The 14707-nt window shown below is 39.5% G+C and overlaps 1 protein-coding gene across 4 annotated transcripts in view; it reads right to left on the reverse strand.

Moving 5' to 3' along the window:
- Positions 1-5438: 5438 nt before the first annotated feature.
- Positions 5439-14707, reverse strand: part of pdzd2 (PDZ domain containing 2) — a 71748-nt gene continuing 62479 nt past the window's right edge. For 3 of the 4 annotated variants that reach the window (XM_035998975.1, XM_035998973.1, XM_035998976.1), the window contains exons 24-27: positions 13392-13662; positions 10628-10762; positions 6289-6530; positions 5439-5449 (exon numbers count right to left, since the gene is read on the reverse strand). In XM_035998975.1, coding sequence (XP_035854868.1) covers positions 6370-6530; positions 10628-10762; positions 13392-13662 — 567 coding nt within the window. In that variant the 3' untranslated portion in view covers positions 5439-5449; positions 6289-6369. Of the gene's footprint in view, positions 5450-6104; positions 6531-10627; positions 10763-13391; positions 13663-14707 lie in introns of those variants that run through there. The other variant, XM_035998974.1, reaches the window with a different exon arrangement.

Here is a 14707-nt window from a genome sequence, read left to right on the forward strand (position 1 = left end):
GGGAGGTTTGGAGTCAGATTGATAAAATTATGGGATCTCAGGTGGTGTACCTCAAAAGTATCTATCGGAATGAAACCAGTAGCCTATGCTGTAAGGGCTGGCTTGATCAGGTGCAGAAATTGGTTAATTTACCAATCTGTGTCAAACTCTTAAGTGAATCTTGCACAGCGCTTACAGTGAGAAAAAAGGGCCAGTACTCCCCTTATCTATATTGGTGTGTGTGTGTGTGTGTGTGTGTGTGTGTGTGTGTGTGTGTGTGTGTGTGTGTGTGTGTGTGTGTGTGTGTGCGTGCGTGTGTGCGTGTGTGCGTGTGTGTGTGTGCGTGTGTGTGTGTGATTGAATCAAAATAAACTACAGTGTGTGTGTAATGAAGTACACTAGTGTGGCTCATTGACAGTGTGTGTGTGTGTGTCAGCCAGTGTCAGATTAACAAATCATCCATTATGTTATTTTATTATTCTAATACTGAAACTGTATTCCAATTTTTCACACCATCTTGCTGAGAAATGTGTGAGTCATTGCTGCAAAATTTTGCATTACGTATTTTACTTTTATGTGAACATTTACTCAACAAAAGAGACTTCTTAAAAAAAACAACTGGTGCAAACCATGAACTAGTGTTAACACTTTGTAAGTCTCAAGCTTTAAAGGGTTATTTTACTTTTGTAGAACTTCAGCAGATTACCTCTATCTAAAGTCATCTACAAATAAGCTAGTGACCTCTACTGTCCCTGTGGTCCGCTGTCAACACCACCATTCCTCCCAGGTGTCCGGCTCCTCATTCACTTCCATTCATTTTGAGGACCAACTCTAAATATAATTCTTCTGAATTATAAACAAACAATATAGCAATATAATTCTGTGTAAAGTATTTTTCTGAGTCAAAGGCACTTGATTTCTTGAGCTAATATTGCCATTTTCAAATTGAGAGTACACACTGTAAACAAATAAATGCATGAATTAATATAGCAATAAATACATGAATAAATATGGAACAAAATACATGAATAAAGGAATGAATAAATGCTGAAATACAGAAGTTAGTAAGAACCAAAAAAGCAATTCCACTTGAATCAAGATGAATGTAGCCTAGTAAACTACCAGCAAGCTACTGCAACATGGAGGATACACTAGGCTACTAGTGTAATTACATGTACTTTGTAGTTCAGTAGTCTCCAATCCCAAACTGCATATATTCAGCAGTTTTGAGAACCCTTAGGTTTAGCCATCTATAAATAGCTTGTGGGCATCATTGGTGATTTTAGACCCTTTTTAGGGGGGCTCAAGCCAAAAAAACAAAACAATGTTAGTGCTACAAGTTAGAGTTTGCGAACTTGTCTGTTAGTGACAGAGGACAAACAATTACTTGAAACAGGGTTAATACCTGTGTGTCTGTTGCTGATACTATGCACCTGTAACCCCGTCAAGGAAAGGGTTAACAGAAACGTAGTTTTGGTCAGAGCCATAGAGAGAGAAGAGTTGAGACACTTGATCTCGCTAGCGGGGTGGTCACGTGGTTCACGTAAGCCTGTATAGTTCCTAAACACACCGCGCTGTCATGTTCTTCTATGGGACTGACAGCAGCGATTGCGATAGTGAATGGTAAATATAAATGAAAACACATAACCAAGTACTTGTTTGACTGTTATTGCATTATTGCATATTTGTAAATGTCAGTTTTACATTTGGAGTGGTAGGGTGACAACTGAAAGCTATTACTTAGATATGTTTTTAAATTTTGGAGGGAAGGCTTCACGTTCGTGTTAGCATGGGTAGCACTAGGCTACTGGCTTTAGTGGCTTAACCTTAACTTGTACCTTACTACATCTCTGTTTTGAAATCAAAGACGATTCAAGATGTTCTTTTTTGCGCAACTGGACTATTGGATTTCCTTGATTATGCTTGTAATTCCAATTCAGTAGCAACAGTCCATTCAGCATTTAGTGTCCAGCCCACTTCTTCTGATGAGGATGGAGTTGACCACACAACCATGATCATTTTAAGACTAAGCCATACACAAAGTATCACATATATTAAAGAATAACAACTCATTACGCTTGGATGAATGAATGAAATAGTATTTTTTTTTATTAAACAATGAGTGAGACAACAAGAACAAGTGTGTGTGTGTGTGTGTGTGTGTGTGTATCTAACTGGAAAAAACAAGAACAAAGTGAAGGTACAGGGATGAATATTGTGTATATATAAGTGTTAAGAATAGAGGAATACGGTGGGGAAAGGAGACAAAAAAGAATTAATTTGGCGCTAAGAAAAAGGAACAATTTAGTTAACCAGAAGTTCACACAACTGTTTAACAGCTTATGATATTTTTTGTGTGGAATAATTTGTATTCATACATGTAATCCAACAGCCCTTTCAAGGGTATAATTAAACAAACGCAACCTTAATTCTACTAGCTATAGCATCAGACACAGTCAGCTAACACCGTCAGGTTCAGCAGATAAAACCTAAATAAAAGCCGTCCTTCATCAACCTTAATGATCCCAGTGATCCAACATCAATAACTAACTAAATGTGGGAATCGTGGGACTACGGATGGAAATTAGCCCCTGGCTACAATCCGGCATGTTTACACGCATGTATTCCATGTTTGTTCATTAACATGCACTGTCCCAATCAAATAAATAAAAGTTGTCAGAGATTCACTACTGAACTTCGTTAATGTTGGTGTAGCGATACCTTCACAGCTGGCGAAATCGAGCTAACTAACTAGCAGGCAATGACTGAAAATCGGTTGTCTACCAAGATAAAAATATATATAATTACGCTGTGCACATACAGCTGTGCTGTAAGCTTTTTATTCTTATCAGCAGAGGGCGCTGCTCCTTCTGTGGTGGAGACAAGCAAACAGTATGGAGGATGCACATTTACAGAAGACTAAAAATAACAAGTCTCAACAAAACCAAAGCATAAATAAATACAGGAATAAAAAATAAATAAATGAGAAAACGTATTAATAAATATAGCTATAAATAAATGAATAAATAGCCTACAGAACAAAATAAATAAACTACATTACATAAATGCTGAAATACAGAAAGATTTGCAATGGAAAAAATGGCAAAAAAGCAATTCAACTAGGCTATTTGAATCACTATGCAAAGATGAATGTAGATGAACTACCAGCAAGCTACTGCAAAAGGATACACTTAGTATACACTAGTGTAATTACATGTAGTTGGGTACTCTCCAACCCCAAACTGTATATTCAACAGTTCTGAGACCCCTTGGGTTTTACCATCTATAAATACCTTGGGTGCAATGTGTATAATGGCTTACGGCCATACCACCCTAAACCCCGATCTTGTCCGATCTCAGAAGCTAAGCAAGGTCAGGCTGGGTCTGTACTTGAATGGAAAACCGCCTGGGAATACCCGGTGCTGTAAGCTTTTTATTCTCATCTTTCATCAGCAGAGGGCACTGCTCCTTCTGTAGTTTTAGTCTTTAGAGCTGACAGGCAAACAGCATGGAGGATGCACATTTACAGAAGATAAAAAAATCACTTAAAGCAGTCATATTATGCTCATTTTCAGGTTCATAATTGTATTTTAAGGTTGTACCAGAATAGGTTTACATGGTTTAATTTTCAAAAAAGACCATATTTTTGTTGTACTGCGCCGCTGTCTCACTGCTGCAGATCCTCTTTTCAGCTGGTCTCTGTTTTAGCTACAGAGTGAGACCTCTTTTCTTCTTCTTCTTCTGTACTATCTTTGATTGCACTTGCACATGCCCAGTAGCTCAGATGTAGATCATGTCAGCTAGCTAGCTCCATAGACAGTAAAAGAAAGGCTGTTTCTACAACTTCAGTCAGTTACAAGACAGGATTAGCTGGGAGACTTCTAAATGAGGGCGCACATGGAAGTAGTTCTTTTGTAGATTATGGTGAACTTGTGTGTGTTGTAGCAGTGCTTTGCTATTGAGAACGAGGTAGCATGCTAGCGTTAGCATGCTAACGCTAACTACGAGCTAATGGTTGCGGTTAGCCTGCTCGTTTCGCTCGTGCCGATTTAGACCAGCTCACCCAGAGACTGAAGGCAGGACACATTCAGAAACCGTATCTCACTCTAAACAGCATGGGTGGATTTTTTTCAAAGTTTGTATGTGTGTGGAAGCACCAGAGACACAACATAACACCCCAAATCCCAGAAAAAGTGATTTTTTCATAATATGGGCACTTTAAGTCTCAATAAAAAAACTAAATACAGAAATAAATATATAAAAATGTAAATAAATAAAAATAGGAACAAATAAATAAATAATGTGTTATGATTATTGTTAAAAACATTATAAAAATGAATGAATGCTTATAACTAAAACCATACATTGCTATATGCAGATTACAACGCATTACAAGTATGTTTATAATGCATTATGTACATGGGCGTCATAGAACGTGTTACCGTTAATATAGTCTATATCCGCTTCCGGGATTGCTGCGTTGCCGGCAGAAATTTCGCCGGATGTCCCTCATTTAGGCCGGATGTCCGCCACCTTCCTCTTTCTTTGTGTTGCCGTTCTAACCTCTGGTGGATTTGTGAGGACTATGGTTAACTGCTCCTCAGATCTCTGCAGGGTAAATCCAGACAGCTAGCTAGACTATCTGTCCAATCTGAGTTTTCTGTTGCACGACTAAAACTACTTTTGAACGTACACATGTTCCACCAAAACAAGTTCCTTCCTGAGACTATTTAGCAGAGGCACCATGGCTCCGTCCGGCGCTTAGCTCCGCCCAAGACGATTGTGATTGGTTTAAAGAAATGCCAATAAACCCATCACGGAATGCTGTGTGAACTAGCCAGACCCTCCATCGCAGCGCTGTGGAGGAAGGTCTGACAATGCGAGACTACCGCTAATGCTAGCTAAAGTTACCGTGTTGACCTGGCATCAGTAAGTTATATAGAATAGCCTGGCAGGATCACAGCAACGTCTCCATCTTCCCATAATGTTGTCAGACTATTTGCACAATCTGTACTTGTACACAATTATTTGTATACTTACCGGCACACTATGTTCTACTGTATATACGTTAATGTATTCATACCCCTTATTGTTTATTCCACATTCTATTTATTCTATATTTAATTCTGTGAATTCAGTACATTACTCTAGACTTTATGGCTTTTTTGCACTTCTGGTTTGATGCTAAACTGCATTTCGTTGTTTTAAAACACGTACTGTGCAATGACAATGAAGTTGAATATTCTTTTATTTTATCACAGACCAGAGACCAGAACTGACTTGGACCCTGGGCAAGTTGCCAGAAGCTAAGTGGACCCATGAAGATCTCCAAATGAATTTGAAAATCATCAAATGAATGTAGTTAACTCAATTCCAACGTTCTGGTTATTAAGTAAGGGTTAATGCCCGATGAGGTGTCCATTGTCAGGTATTAATGGACGACGGCGAGGAGCGAACCGCCCTCGTTTCCCTGGTTACGCCTGAGGGTTTGAAGAATACCTGGAACAGTCATTCCCATTCCATAAGATTCTTATGCAATGCAAACGTTGTTCACTGCTCTAGTAAATAGGACGGACCTTAGATATGACTTGCCACGCTTAGCAACGGAAGGTATTTATATAGTCCAATCCGCTCATAGAACTCATCAGCTCAGACAGCTACGAGCCAGGAAGCTAATGCTATGCTAGCAAGATTCAAAGCCAATAACATTGTGTACATTGTCCCCAAAACAATATAACGATTTTCATGAACAATTATCCGCCATGTGTACTGTCAGCCGCAGCCTGAAGAAGCAACCTGAACAGTGAACATGTGAGATACCATTATTTGCTGTGAAACAAAGTCAGTTCAGTGGAGCAGTGTAACTTAGCCTACTTCCTGCAGCTTGTGTGTTGGCGCCATCCTGTGGTGTTCAGACGAGGCACTGAAGCACCACACAGTGTTGGAAATAACAGATTCACATTTTCTTTTTCTTTTAATGTAGCGCATTCATTTAGAACAGTAAACAGTTAGTTTCACCGGAACTCCTTCAGTATGTGTCCTATAACACTTTTTTATGGACACCCTGCAGCCAAACACAATTGTTATCTCACAAGTCAGCATGAATGATACTGTATAACCACAACCAGCCAGACTTTATTTAAAAAACAGTTTTATTTAGTGTTCCAAAGTTAATCTATTGTAAACAAACTGCACTTCCCATCTGAAATAAATCATAATACAGCAATGTACACCACAATAGTTAGTGGTCCATCCAATCTGACCTATTTGTAAGTACAAACACATGTAACCAGACAAAACACAAAAAACTCTGTTTGTCCCCACCCTGTTTCAGAGGGCTGTTTCACATTGATCCTTGTCAGGAGATTTCTTTTTCCTGGTTCGTTACAGTTAGGTCCTGGGCTTGCGGATGAGGAGTTGGTTGGGCCCCTCGTTAGTGGCTTTGATGATTTTCCAGGCATCGTGGTGCATGAGGCCCTCCAGAGAACAGCCGTTGATAGACAGAACTTCATCGCCAACGTGGACACTGCCGGATAGCTCTGCCGCTCCTCCTGTTGTACGCAATTCAAGTTAAAGATACACTAGCCATGTTTCCATCCAAACATTTGAATGCGAATTAAGTAATATCGAATGAAAAATACCTATGGAAACAGTAAAATTCGATTGAATATCAACACAAAGTTTTTACATTCGATCTCATCAGATTTTCTCTTAATCGGTAAATGGCTTATGCAATAAAAGCTGATGGAAACCAAATAAATAGTGATTTGCAATAAAGTTTTAGGTAATTTTATGATTGTAACCCGCCATAAAATGAAGAAGAAGAAGATTAAGGTAAGTTCCGTTTTCTTTGCAGACATGGCGGATGTCCACAAAGACAGAAGTGATCAAACGAGCAAAATATAACTGCTAATTTAGATAGTTGTCGTCTTGCATTTATGTGCGTCTGCATCATCATAGTGATGTTGTGATAGGGTCGTTGTTGTCTGATTATAGCTTGATATGTCACTATCAGCTGGCACATAAGCACTATTACAACTTGTGCAGTATTAATCATTTGTAGGTAGATGGCGGCATCCATTTTTGCTAGCAAAACTTTGTTCACAAATGTTATCTTGAATGTTGTGTGATTCAGTGCGAAAATGAATGTAAACACTTTAAAATGTCTAAAATCTATTCCAAATAACAATCTGACCGCAAAACAGCATGTGACGTCATTACGCACAGGTTTTTATCAAGGGGGTAAGTGTCTCCTCACAACCCGAACCTCCTATTGTGCCATTTTGATGCTAATAAGCACTCACACCCCGTTAGCATTCCATTGGCTGCCATTCATTTTGACGTCACTTTGACAGAGAATAACTTTACATCTGAAGAGTTTAAAGACTCTATTTGTCCATTGTTTATTTCTAAAGAAACATGACAATGTATAAAAGGCTCCATTACCTTGTAGCTCACGTTATGGCTCCGTAGCAGACGTTTTTATAAAAATAGGCTAACGATTGGGTCATAACCACGAGACTTACTGTCTCATAGTAGAGGAATTACCGTATAGTACAGGAGAAGCTCTCAGGCAGTTTGGACTTCCATTAGCTGTTTAAGTTTAATTACTAATGTTAACTAGCATTTTAGTTAGCAGTAATTAGCCTGTGTCTATGTTATCTCCTTGAAATATACCTACGCTCTCCGTCTCTGCTAGATTGGGAATGATTGAGATTTCTCTTGGCACAGCTACCAGAAGACTTCCAACTTTCAGACAGGTTGCTCACGGCACATCTACGTCTTCAAGCTCAGTTGGAGGCTGCTCAGTAACGCTCAGCCAGCACCGGAAAAGTGCTTCTAATATCCTTCACTGGTCTCCGTCCAGAGACACGGGATCTGTTGGTCCATTCTTATATACTGTCTATGGTTTTTATTTGCATAAAAGCCATAGGATGGAAACACACTTTCACTGGCTTTATTCACATGAATGTTTTTAGCGAACTTTAGATAATTCCATTGACAAGTGGATGGAAACATAGCTACTGCCTGATTTCCTCCAGGTCACTGTTGATGCTTGATAACTCACATACTGCTGAAACATTTACTGAAACAAACTTACAATTGTCAAAACTTAAAGTACAATCCTCACACCGCGTGGTACATTCTGCACACCACTCTTGCTACATTTCCACCGCTACGTTTTGGTTTTTAAGCGTTTTGAGCCAAAAGTGATCTTCATGCACACAAGTGTTTTTATCTCCATCAGAAGAACTAATCTCTGTTTAAACTAACACGCCCAAACCTCATATCTCATCAACATCTGGTATACTGGACATAAACAGCAAGCAGCGTGGAGACTCCGCCCACTGTTGGTAGTTACCATGGTAACGCTAGTAGCTTATTCTCAGAAAATGAGACGTGATGACCGATAAGACCCAATCAGGAGGAGAAACGTTGGCGTCAGTGTCGGTGTTGCCAAAGGTCTCCGTTTGCGGCCGTTGAGACTGAAACCCAACCCCGCAGATTCCAAACCAAAACGGGTCAGAAGTGTTTACAAATGTCTCCGGTTTAGGGGCTCAGAAACACCAGAGCAGGGGGAATGAGAGGGGGAAACGCCAGAGCAGGGGGAATGAGAGGGGGAAACGCCAGAGCAGGAGGAATGAGAGGGGGAAACGCCAGAGCAGGAGGAATGAGAGGGGGAAACACCAGAGCAGGGGGAATGAGAGGGGGAAACGTAGCAGAAGATATTTATTTTTTAAACCACAACGTAGCAGTGTAAATGTAGCCTCTATGTGACCTGCAAAAGGTGATTACTCAATCAAAAGAATGAACTCATGTTTCAAATGTAAATAAATAAAAAAAAAAATGTTCCTTTATCATTGTTTAGACCAAGACAGTCAAAATGCAAAGACATCTTGTCAAATGACAGTTTACTGTGTGCACTGTACTAAAGTTCATATAAAGAAGTCATATAGTTTGACAAAAGTTGAATATTAATTGGACGATTGTGCCAAAGCGATTGAGAAAAACTGTAATTATTTCCACAGCAGCATCCACAGTTCTCGACCCAGAGAGCAAAGAACCAAAGAATCTTCCCAAAAAGAAAAAAAGAGGGCACCCGAAAATACTGACAAGGCCAATCTACATGGAACTGGTTACTCATTGTCATTTTGGATTGGTTTCCAATCTCAAGATGGCGGGTGTTACCTAGTATGAGCCTGCCAGAGGAGGAAGAAGAGCGGAGAGGGGCGTGCTGCGGCGAGTGTAACTCTTTTGTTGAGACCATGATGGACAATGAATGATAATCCTCACCCCTGAAGTAGTTTGGTTTAGTTTCTGTCACTGTGTTTCAGGTGCATCCTTTCTTTTATATTGATGTAGCAGCCTGTTAGCAGCTGGTACAGCCGCAAGGCTTAAGCATGATTTATGGTTCTGTTGAGGCTCCATTCAGAGCTTTCTCCGTAGCCTATGTAAGTGGCCTGAAGTTTATACTTGTGCGTTGGTGTGTGCGTCAATCTCTTTAAGAGAATAGCAGGGCCGGCATGCGTGTGTGTGCGTGGGGAGTGTGTGATAGAGTCAGTGAGAGGGTGACGGTGATTAGCTTCGGAGTCTAGAGTCATAGTGAGAGAAACAAAGTGTCTCCTCTGTGCTTTCTGACCACGGTCAGAAGTCTGTAGCAGAAAAAGTTAACCCTCTCCTTGATTTCATGTTTTTATGGAGAAGGAGATACAGGAAATGAGTCGGGGAAATGCAACACTACCAAGCCACAGCCAAGCGGACCAATTGTGACCACAGATGTTGTGGTCGTGTAGTTAAATTAATTAATTAATTTTTTTTTTTTTTTTTAAAAGGGGCACGTCTACGGTGTAGGGTCCATATCTCCACGTACCTATGTACATACCCACGGCGTCGATTTAACGCAGAAGCATAAATTGGCCTTAAAGGAGAATTCCGGTCGATTTCAACACATAGCTCTGTTGTTTGGAAATGTGGAGTGCTGTCAGTAGCAAGAAAAACTAAACCAATCGGTGCTGCCTACACCGTGTTATCCTCCTGCTAGCATTAGCACCCAACAGGCTTAAACAGGGAAAGTTTTAAACGTGTTTTTAGCCTCTTAACATGCTCGAAATGTCATTACAAGTGCGTACCCATGTGCAGTGAGTCCTTCTGAGGGAACACAGCAAATTTGACTGGAATATTGGATTGTATGAGTTCGACAATCGACTAGTGTGGACTTGACCGGAAAACAGGAACTAAACAGAGGTATGTGCACTGGCTGGATTAACACAACTTTTATGCCTTTCTGTCACATCTACTGCAGTCAGATTCACTGTGTTCCCTCAGAAGGACTCGTTTAAAAAACACGTTTAAAACTTGCCCTGTTTAAGCCTGTTGGGTGCTAATGCTAGCAGGAGGATAACACGGTGTAGGCAGCACTGATTGTTTTCGTTTTTTTTGCTACTGTTGCTACTGCTACTATTATCACGTTTACAAATTAAAGACATGGCAGATTTGCACAAAGTTTACACCAACGGACTTTACATTGCAGTCCACTGTGAATAGGCATACACCACTACAATGTCACTTTAGATTGGATTAGATTCTAGATGAATATTCAGCTTTAACACTTTTATACTTTCTGAGAGACTTATAGATAAAAATTCACCTTTAAAGATGCGTTTGACAATGAGAGGCCTGTCTCCGTGGCTTGAGGACTTCCCCCCTTCCAGACTGAACCCCAGGCCAGCAGAAGACTTGTGAAGCTCCACAGTTACAGCCCCGTCTGGACCCACATCCACCACTGTAAAATAGCCAACACCCAGAATTACAAAGTTAACTTGCAGCCAGTCGATGATAGCTAACACTGCAACAGCCAGGGCTGTTGATTCTGTAGGGTTAATGCTTGTGTTTGAAACAGTGAATTGGTCTAAAGGAGCTGGACCGGCGGACTGACGGGACAAGTACATCAGATAGCTTTGAAATGAGTTTCATAAGTGACAAGTATACACAGGTTCATGTTGAAAGACAGGTGAGGTAGAGCTGAATAAGGTTAAAAGTAGGGCTGTAACTAATGATTATTTTCATTGTGGATTAATATGTTGATTATTTTCTTGATTAATCGATAAAAGGTCAGAACATGGTGATAGATGTGGATCAGTGTTTCCCAAGATGACGTCCACAAATGTCTTGTTTTGTCCACAACTCAAAGATTCAGTTTACTGTCACAACATATTCACATTAAAGAAGTTGAAATCAGAGAACTTTTACTTTTTTTTTAATAAGGAAATGACTTAAACCGATTACTCGTTCATCAAAATAGTTGGCGATGAATTTAATAGTTGACAACTAATCGATTCATGACCCAGACAGTTCATTGTCTGTTAGCTTCTTATGAACTGTACATGCTAGTCAACTGGATGGTGCGCTTAGAATGATTTCACATCATTTTCAGCTATTTCTAGGGATTATGGGTGCTCACCCATTTCCTGGTTTCCCACACTGTACATATCAAAAGATTATATTTATATCGGGTTATATTATTTATTATTAATTATATTAGCTTTAGCATGGCCTAATTAGTGTAGTGGAAGGCACTATACATGTCGAAATACATTTATCTGTCACTGATCATATTACCTTGGAACATACCAATGCACAAGAGTTTTTATAATTGTATACCTATCATAATTTGTCTATCTCAGCTTTGTCTCAATGAGAAAAGTGCTTCAACATGGTACACTAAATTAAAACATAAACCCAATTTGTATTGAATAAACACCCATATTGATACATGATTAATATGGAATCTTGCTAAACCTACGTTACTTAGAAGGAAAAGTGAATACATGTGTGGGACCTGTAAAAAAAATCTGGAACCCAAAGTACAGTTACATAGTGAGAACATCTGTCTGACTTCTTGATTATAATTGATTATCTTATCTTGTTTAATGTTTGTTTTCATGACTGTTTAAAAGCCCTTCTAGGGCATTGGAAATTAGCAATAGCTATACATGCTGTGATGCTGTATATTGGAGATTTGTTGCAAAAATGTCTATGTCTAAGCATCTGTCCCTATTCAAATAAACATGAAATGAAATGAAAAAAAAAATGAAATCTGGTTAGATGAAAATCTTTGGTAACACTTTACTTTAAGGTATCTATATAAGAGTGATATGACATGACATGATATGACACTGTGATGACTGTGTCATAACACATGAACCCTAACCCTAACTCTAACCATAACCATAACCATAACCATAACTTGTCATGACAAAAACCGAATGACACTTACTAAAAGAAGCGTTATGTCATAAACGTTTATGACTTGTTTATAATGTTTATGACACGGTCATGACAGTGTCATGTTACTGTTATGTAGATACCTTCAAGTAAAGTGTAACCAAATCTTTCTTTCAAAACACATATTGCTGACTTGGTAAAGAGGCTAAGAATTAAAATTGGTTTCTTTTATAGAAACAAATCATGTCTGTCTTACCAGCATACAATTGACATTGTTAAAAGTACTTTTATGTCAGGCGCCTGGTTAGCTCCCCTGGTAGAGCCCATAGAGGTTTACTCCTCGAAACAGCAGCCGCGGGTTCGACTCCGACCTGCGGCCCTTTTCTGCATGTCATTCCCCCTCTCTCTCTCCCCTTTCAAGTCTAAGCTGTCCTATAGAAATAAAGGCCTAAAACATGCCCAAAAAATATAATCTTTAAAAGTACTTGTAGGTCAGTGCTGGACTACGGTGATTTACTGTATAGGCATGCACCAGCCTCTGTGTTAAAATATTTGGATGCAGTCTATCATGCAGCATTGTGTTTTATTACTGGTGCCAATTTTCGCACACGCCATTGTGTTCTATGCACTCTATTGGGCTGGGACTCGTTGGTCTCTAGGAGGACCAGGCATTGGTTGATGTTGGTCTATAAGGCTATAATGCATAAGCTTCCTGACTACCTTAGCGGACAATTAAATTGGAAAATTGGGGGTTAGCAAACTCGTTCCAAAGATGCGTTGGTACTGGAGGTTCCTCGGGCTCATTCAGAGTTGGACAAAACTGTGTTTGTATACAATTCCTCTTTTACTTGGAATGAGTTTCAAAAGGAACTGAAGCTAGATGTATTGGTTTCCAATTGGTAATGTCAAGCCATGCTTAATGAACAAATTGCTGTTGAATGTAATTGTTATTTGTAATTGTGTAATTTGTGTATTTCTTTAAATGATGCTGTACACAGGGCTCAGCTGTTAAAGAGACATACGCCTCAGTCTGATCTTTCCCTGTATAAATAAATGTCAACAAAATAAAAATATGACAGACATTACAAGACTAAACTTAACAAAACAGTATCTAATAAAATATTTAAAAATAAGAGTGTACTTTTTCCACCACACTACTTGACCGCCATGAAGACGAGGAACCTTACCTGCTCCAGCTTCCACAGACTTCTGTCTGGCAGAAGACATCCTCATTGGCTGGCCAGCCGAGTCATACATATCAGAGACACTCGTTCCACTGTCCTTGTCTCTCCAAATGACGACTAAGGCTTGATTGGACAGCCTGGCTTGATGAAGGCAAGACACAGCCTCTCCATGGGTTTTACCTCCCAGACTTGTGCCATTTATGGATAAAATGTTGTCACCTCTCTGGATTGTGCCTTCGAGGCTAGCTGTTCCTTTGGTGAAGACCCGATGAACCTGAAAAGAAAAGGTATGTGTTACAGTACTACCATCTGCTGCCCAGAGATATTGGCAAGAACTGGGCTATTAAAACAAGCCCATACTGTCTCCCCTCCATCCCACATCCAGTACATTCTTTTTTCACAAGTAGGCCAATGTGAATGTCCTGAGGTATTAAAGGGTAACGACCCTATTTTCCTATGTTTTTGTGTCTAAGTGACTGGGAACAACAATCTTTGACATTGGTCCAGTATTAAGTAAGATTGCTGCAGTCGACAGTCAGCGAAACAAGCTACAATGTAAGTTAATAGGGTAATTGTCCAGCTTGTATTTACCTTCACAAAAGTGCTTGTTTTGCCGCTGACAGACTCAGATTAATATTTTAAGTGTCTGACAACATTATGGAAAGGGTTTCTAAGGAGGTCGACCTTTCTGTTAAATAGTAAGATCTTTTTTTAAACATAAAAACATCTGCGAAAGCCACCATGCAAATAAACAGTAATTTTAGAATTGTAAAATACACTTCAAAGTCGACAGAAACAAAATAAAACTAGGAAAAGTCTTTTTGGGTCGTCTTTCCACTTTTCCAACCATCACAACTCTAGTTTTGGTTGAAATAAACACATATTTTACTGATTTACATGTGAAAATATGTTGGCTCTATACATGCTAAAAGTATTGTTTTTTTAAATGGAGTCTGGTGGGTTTAGCGCTAGCGACTTCAGACCTGTTTCTGGTTAAACAGAAAGGTCTCAAAGAGGTTTTAAAAAGGTCTATCTCTGTAGGGATCCTTTCCATAATGTTAGAATATTAATCTGAATCTGTCAGCTACAAAACAGCACTTTTAGTGGACCAAACTGACGATTCACACACACACTGCAACTATCTCACCAAACCCTTTCATTGTAGCTAGGACCTTTCAAATGCTTTGGAAAAAAATTGATTGCTTATTGAAACATGCATAATTTGATTTGTGAAAGTAACTGAGATGTACCTTTCTAATAAAAGCACATGCAGCCCTGTACACACACACGCACGCACGCACACACACACACACACACAC

The sequence above is a fragment of the Sander lucioperca genome, chromosome 2 (assembly GCF_008315115.2).
Source record: "Sander lucioperca isolate FBNREF2018 chromosome 2, SLUC_FBN_1.2, whole genome shotgun sequence".
Lineage (NCBI taxonomy): Eukaryota > Metazoa > Chordata > Actinopteri > Perciformes > Percidae > Sander > Sander lucioperca.